Source organism: Myotis brandtii, unplaced genomic scaffold, assembly GCF_000412655.1.
Source record: "Myotis brandtii unplaced genomic scaffold, ASM41265v1 scaffold208, whole genome shotgun sequence".
Classification (NCBI taxonomy): Eukaryota; Metazoa; Chordata; class Mammalia; order Chiroptera; family Vespertilionidae; genus Myotis; species Myotis brandtii.
The window spans coordinates 4,747,292-4,754,755 of record NW_005357764.1 but is presented as its reverse complement, the minus strand read 5'-3'; the positions used below and the strand labels follow the sequence as shown (position 1 = coordinate 4,754,755).

Sequence of the window (7,464 nt, the reverse complement as noted above, 5' to 3'; positions counted from 1 at the left end):
GCGGGGGGGCAGCAGCTTCTCTGCTGTGTATCACTGGTCTCTTTCCCAAACCCCCACTTGGCATCTTTGAGGCCCGAGTGTCTCTAACATGCTTTCCACACACTTCAGCATGAGTGCCGGTGGCTGTTCTCACAGCTGGTCCCCTATCTTCCTGTCAGATCAGACACACATTCCAGAACTGTAGCAGCCAGCAACTACAACGTCTGACCTCTTCTCACTGTCATGAGACTGAAGAGAACTGCCTGCTGCAGAGGGTGGAAGCTCTGGGAGAATAGGAAGAAGCAAGACCCGGGAATCAGGCAGGGCCAGGAGGTTACTCACGGCATGAGAACAGGGTTTGCTGGGAGGTGGGGTGGGGCAGAGAAAGGGTCTGACACCAAAAAGGACCTGGCTCCAAGGTCATGCAACAACTAACCGCAGGAGGAGACTGAACACTTCTAACTCCAAAACTGTGTTTGCTTCATATTTTACAAACTGTATTATTTTTTTACGATTGAAGACTACTTAGCCCCTTACTCATAAAGAGTGCTTATGGTTAAAAGTAATGGTAAGATTATATGATTGCCTAGAAAAGAAGTGTATAAAGTATGAAAACTTAATTTCCACAAGAAAGGTGAAGAGATTTAGGCAGTTAGCACCTTCTTCTCAGCTTCTGAAAATTTTCATTTTTATTGTTTCAGAGAGAAAGGGAGAGGGAGAAAGAGAAACATCAATGATGAGAGAGACTCATTGATTGGCTGCCTCCTGCACACTGGGGATTGAACCCACAACCCAGGCATGTGCCCTGACTAGGAATCAAACCGTGACCTTCTGATTCATAGGTCGATGCTCAACCACTGAGCCACACCGGCTGGGCTCAGCTTCTGAAATTTAATAGGGCCTGCCTGGGCACCTGGGGCATAGGCAGGGAGAGGGCAGGGCTCCTGTGTGAAGGGAGAGCCTCTGGGCTTTTGTATTTTTTTAATATATATATATTTTTATTTAATGTATTTTTATTGATTTCAGAGAGGAAGGGAGAAGGAGAGAGATAGAAACATCAATGAGAGGGAATCATTGATCGGCTGCCTTCTGCATGCCCCCTACTGGGGATTGAGCCCATAACCCAGGCATGTGCCCTTGACTGGAATCGAACCTGGACCCTTCAGTCTGCAGGCCTATGCTCTATCCACTGAGCCAAACCTGCTAGGGCTTTTTAATATATTTTTATTGATTTCAGAGAGGAAGGGAGAGAGAGAGAAAGATTAATGATGAGTGAAAATCACTGATCAGCTCCCTCCTGCAGAACTCCTAGTGGGGACTAAACCCACAATCTGGACATGTGCACTGACCAGGAATCGAACTGTGACTTCCTGGTTCATAGGTCGACACTCAACCACTGAGCCACACTGACTTGGCTGAGCTTCTGGCCTTTGTAATGCTGCCCTCAAACCATGGCACGGAGACCCTCCCACCAGCTCCCATACAGGGCTTACCTCGCTTGGTTCAAAGATGGCTGAGGGTGCAACAATCCCATTGATTTTGGCAGCCCTATGGATGATCACCTCTGCCTCTTTAAATCGTCCCTGAGAGATGAGCCATCGGGGGGACTCGGGGATGAACCTGAAGTACAAGAAGCAATCTCACTGAGGCATTCCTGCTTAGCAGACAAGATGTAAAATGGGGTCCAGGTGGGAAATGGGGCCTCAGAGCCAGAGCTAGGTTTGGGGAATATTTGGTGTTACCAAGTCAGAAGCAAAGTGACCATCTATGCCACACCCAATAATGACCTGACGTGTGAGCTTTTGAGTACACTGGAGAGCACAAAATTTGGAGGCGCCTGCTCACCATGATGGGATGCCTCCACTGGCTGGCCATCTCCATTTCTGAGGAGCAGTGGTGCCACCTGCTGGACATTAAGGAGACCAGGCAAGTTGGGCTCCTGAAGCCTGGCTTGTGTGTGAGCTCAGCCCAGCCCAGCTCCTTGCCCACCTGTACTCCTCTGCTTGTTCCTGGCATCCACAGAAGTTTCTACACTGGCCTCTTAGCCTCTAGTTTTTCCTCATCTCCACCTGATTCACCCAAGTGACTTGTCAGACTCTCTACCTACACTTACTAAGGCATCTGGGTGCTTTGAGAGTATGTGGATCTTAATTTCTACCTCAGCAGGTAGCCCCAGCCCTTGGGTCGGGACCAGGACCCATGCTGAGCTCTGTATCCTTTTCCAAATGCCCTGGAATGTTCGCAACATGTGGGGCAGTGCCCTCAACATCCCCACCTGCAAGGGGCGATTCCCGCCTCAGCCCCTCTGCTGTGTTCCCTCCCTTGGTAAGGAATGGCCTCCCTTCTGCCTGTCCAACTCCTCTGTGTTAGAGGCTCAGATGGAGCCTGGCTTCTTCTGTGTGGCCACCCTGGGAACTCTCGCTTCCATTGCTCTTCCTCTTCTCCCAGTGTCTGTGTCATGAAGCCTTAGTGGCAACACACAGCCAGAAGCAGGACCTTAGCCATCTAGTCTGTAGTCAGATAACTTCCTGGAGGTCAGGGAGGACCCTGTCATCTCACAGAGAAGATGCTCATCTCTCAGGGAAGATGCTGCTCCTTCCTCTCCCTGAACTCTGAATAACCCAGCACAGGGCTGAAAACAAGTCCACTGTGCCTTGGGATTTTGTTGTCTTTGGCTTTTCTGAGTGTGGAGAAAACATTCTAAAGTAACTTACAAATACAGTGGAACCTTGGTTCTTGAACTTAATTCATTTTGGAAAGCTGTTTGAGATGGGATTTGTTGGAAAACTGAATCATTTCCCCCCACTAGAAATAATGTAAATGGAATGAATCCATTCCAAATCCCTAAATGAGTCTGTGTGTACTGTTTAATCTATAAACACTTCTTGAATTGATGGAACCACACCCTACTAGCCTTCATCGAATCACTTTCAGCACGAGTTCCATGGGCATCTTTCAGGAAGTAGGTGTGCAGCATCTTCACTTTCACATATTACAGTCTCCTAAATATTGTCAGCAGGTAACGGCTTTCTGCTTTTCGTTTATCAAAATCAACAATAGTTTCCGACCTCTTCAGTCCCCTGTGATTGGAATTCTGTGAGCATGTTCACACCCTTAGCAACATCAGCACACTTGATGGCATCTTGTATATGTTTTAAAAGTGTGCTAGTTGTCCTTTCCACCAGCAACAAAAGCAAAAAAAAAACAACAACAAAAAACCATGAAGATATTCACAGCACAACTTCCTGAGCTATTAACAACAGGTTTAGGGAGATTTAGTGGTAAGCTGACCCGAGTTCTCTCCTTTGTGTGTGGCCGGAGAATGGCTTTTGCCATATTGATGTATCAGCATGAAAGGGTTGTGAGGTCAAGAACTGAAGTTTTGCCCTGACCGGTTTGGCTCAGCGGATAGAGCGTCGGTCTGCGGACTCAAGGGTCCCAGGTTCGATTCCGGTCAAGGGCATGTACCTTGGTTGCGGGCACATCCCCAGTGGGGAGTGTGCAGGAGGCAGCTGATTGATGTTTCTCTCTCATCGATGTTTCTAACTCTCTATCCCTCTCCCTTCCTCTCTGTAAAAAATCAATAAAATATATTTTAAAAAAAAAAGAACTGAAGTTTTGAAAAGGGAAACAATTCTGCCCCTCCCCGCAACCCCAACAACTTGGTTGAGAACAAAATTTGACTGTAATTTACACTTCCTGTCTCTGGGAGCCCAAAAGGGATTTGTGGGTTGCTGCTGCCCCTTAGTGAAGGCCGGATGGAAGACGGAAGATCCCCTGTGGGTGTTTACCCCGGGCATACTCACCACCAGAGCACCGCGCACAGCAGCCCCGGCAATGTCAGCGCCAGCAGCAGCATCCGCCAGTCTCTGATGAAGTAACCAAACAGTGGCAGCAGCATGTAGCCAATTGCATAAAATATGCACACTCCTAACGTAGAGAATATAATACGAATGGACTTGCCAAGAATTTCTGTTCCTGTTCAAAGCAAGGGAGGAGTCATGTTAGCATTTTAATTTAGGTTATTTCCTTATTAATCTTCTCTTGTATCATCTTCTCTTGTCAACATAAAGACAAGAAAGCCGCCAGAATTATTTCTAAGTTTCTAAGCCCTCGTGAGGGATGGGATTCTGAACCCAGCCTGGTCTGACTATCTGCTGGGCGTGCCTCATTGTGGCCTCTCGGTGACAGTTCTCTCATGAAAATGTCATCACTTCCTGAAGCCATATGTTAAAGATGCCACATTAGGCCTCAAAATGTAACCCTCACAGGAGGAAGAATCCATTAAAGGGGAAGTCATTACTAAGGCTGCACGGGCTGACTGCTATCCTTTAAGGAAAAAATATTCTGTTAAGTGTGAAGAGAAAGAAATAATCCTTTCAACAGTACAACTGAGACCAATAAGCTAGAGTTAGATTCCTCCAAACAGTGAGACTGGTAACTTTTCAGTGAGAACAGGCAAAAGCCCCGCAGTGTGAATTCTTAATTAAAACCCAAAGGTCACATGACTAAAGCCCGATCCTATCAATTCATTCTTGCTAGTCAACTTCACTGCCAGTGTTTTGCTGGGGGCCATTTCTTCCTTGGCCTTTGTTCCTCTTGTCATACTTCCTTCTTTCCTTAGCTACCTCAGCCCTGGGCAGTGGCAGGCCCTTTTTGTTGGATGGAGGATCTGGGGTGGGGTATAGTGAAATGGCCATCAAGTCCTAATAAAACCAAGGAGCCACTCCTCAGAGGCCAGAAGAGAACTGGCATACAGCAGGTAGGCTACATGCTACTGGGGACCCAAGGCTAGGTACTTGGTGGACTCATTCGCTGCCTACAAACTGGGTTCTCCAAGAAGCCCTGGTTGGTGTTGCCAGAGACCACTTCCCCTTGAGGGACATCACGGATGTCTCCAGAAAGTGGGTGGTGAGACGATGGTGAAACACAGGATCAAGTACTCAACTCCAACTTGATGGCCATACCCAGGACAAATGCTGCCACATAGTTGGAGATCTGGCCCATGCCTACAAGGACAAACAGCACGGCAAACATCTCAAAGTTCCTGGAGAAGATCTGCAGGAAGCTGAAGCCTGTCTGCATGGCCATGGTCACAAACAGCACGTTCTTCCGACCAAACCTGGGAAAGAAAGCGGAGTGACAGAACCAGCAGGGAGAAGGCGGTAGGAAGGGGCTCCACCAAGAGGGGCTTTCTCCAGGACCATTCAGAGATGGGTGGTGGACAGTACTGCTAGGGTACCAGTCTCCCAGTCCCTATGCTGTTATCCTCCCCACCTCCACAGCCTGGGCACCAGGGTGGCCCCCCAAAAAGATGCTTATTAAAAAAAAAAAAGATGCTGTTTCTGCCCTCAAGGAGCTTATAGTTTACTAGAGATCTGGTGCACGAAATTCGTGCACTGGGGGGGGGGCACCCTCAGCCCAGCCTGCGCCCTCTCGCAGTCCTGGAACCCTCAGGGGATGTCCGACTGACAGCTTAGGCCCACTCCCCATCTAAGCTGTCAGTCGTACATCCTTAGCGCTGTCACAGAGGTGGGAGATGCTCCCGCCACCACTGCTATGCTGACCACCAGGGGGCAGCTCCTGCATTGAGCATCTGCGCCCTGGTGGTCAGTGTGTGTCATAGCGGCGGTCATTCTGCCGTTCACTCAATTTGTATATTAGCCTTTTATTATATAGGATAGGTAGTGAAATAGACAGTGATCACTTTTTAGAGAGAGAGGAAGGGAGAGAGAAACATCGATGTGAGAGAGAAACATCAATCGGTTGCCTCTTGTATGTGTCCCAACCTGGGATAGAACCCACAACCTAGGTATGTGCCCTGACTGGAATCGAACCTGCCACCATTTTGGTGCACAGGACAATGCTCAACCAACTGAGCTACCCAACTGGGCAGTGATCACATTTTAGTCAAATAAACACATTACTGAAAGTACAGTTACACACTAAGATAGGTGCACTGAAGGATCAGCACCCAGGTCCTCAAGTGTACAACAAAGGAACCTACCCTGGACTGGGGGTAGGGGCTGGGGATGGAGGCATTCAGGGAAGGTCTCCCTGAGGATGGGACATTGAGATGAGGCCCTAAAGAAAAGTACTTGTTGACAAGGGGGAGTAAGGATAGGGACCAAGCTTCCAATGATACTCACAATATAGCAAAGAGACCATTAATTACATGAGAACACCTTTTATTTAGCAATTTTTTAAAAATATATATTTTTTTATTGATATCAGTGAGGAAGAGGTAGGGAGAGAGACATAGAAACATCAATGATGAGAGAGAATCACTGATTGGCTGCCTCCTGCATGCCCCCTACAGGGGATCGCAACCCGGGCATGTGCCCTGACCGGAATCGATCCTGAGACCTTTCAGTCCAAAGGCCAGCGCTCCATCCACTGAGCCAAACCAGCTAGGGCTATTTAGCAATTTCTGAAGGAAAGGCACAAGGAACCAAGGTAATGTAAACCAGGGACTCTGAGTTAGCCTGCAAGGTCAAGGAAGGCCCCAGGGGCAGGGTGGTTAAGAGGAGAACACACAACTGTGGCTGGAGTCAGCTGCTCACCAGGAGACTGCAGGGTGGGCAGGACCTACACTGCACAGGCCTTGCAGCCACACTGAAGAGCTGGTGCTTCTACTTACTGCGATGGGGGTTGTTTTATTTGTTTGTTTTTGAGGGGGTGGCTAGTGCTACTGGCATATAGTAGTAGACAGAAGCCGGAGATGATCTAGACCAGTGGTTCCCAAACTTATTTGGCCTACCGCCCCCTTTCCAGAAAAAATATTACTCAGCGCCCCCTGGAAATTAATTTTTTTTAAATTTTAATAGCAATTAAACAGAAAGATATATGCCCCCAAATGCACCTGTGGCCATCACCGCCCCCCTGGATCGCTGCAGCGCCCACCAGGGGGCGGTAGCGCCCACTTTGGGAATCACTGATCTAGACATCCTAAAAAGCCCAGGATAGCCCCCCAGAACAAAGAATCCTCTGGCTCAAAATGTCAATAGTGTGAAGGTGGGGAAACCCTGACATTAGAAGGAGACTTTGTTCCCCCCACCCCCTTCTGGCCTGTCTTTTACAGAGCACCCTCCATTCCGTCCAAGGGCAGCCCCTTCCTGCAGGCAGAGCTGTAACCTCTATCCCTGCCTTCCCTGCCTTCCCCGCCCAAGGGCTCCCTGGGATGATGGGAAAGAGAAAGATCCAGGGAACCCTGGCATAGTACCAGCCCCTTGGCAGTCCGGGTTGGGCCCAGAAACACTCACTTTTAACGTATGTCAACAAAAAAGTAAAATAAATAAAATATGTCAACAAAACATCAAACATATACGTGCCTACAAAACCAGGAAATACCAGTCTACTTCTTCCCAGGGTTGTGCCTCTCATAATACATGCACATAAAACTAACTCAATGTCAGATAAAAGGCTTTGACAATCCAAGATTTTTTAAAAATTTAAATTCTTTATTGTTTAAAGTATTACTTATGC

General features: G+C 48.1%; 1 protein-coding gene across 1 annotated transcript in view; it reads right to left on the bottom strand.

Annotated features, from left to right (window-relative positions):
• Positions 1–7,464, bottom strand: part of SLC22A5 (solute carrier family 22 (organic cation/carnitine transporter), member 5) — a gene marked incomplete at its 5' end in the record, with an annotated part of 35,745 nt that overhangs the window by 7,408 nt on the left and 20,873 nt on the right. The window contains 3 exons of the mRNA XM_005865620.2: positions 1,473–1,599; positions 3,786–3,957; positions 4,947–5,101. Of these exons, the coding sequence (XP_005865682.1) occupies positions 1,473–1,599; positions 3,786–3,957; positions 4,947–5,101 (454 nt within the window). The remainder of the gene's footprint in view (positions 1–1,472; positions 1,600–3,785; positions 3,958–4,946; positions 5,102–7,464) is intronic.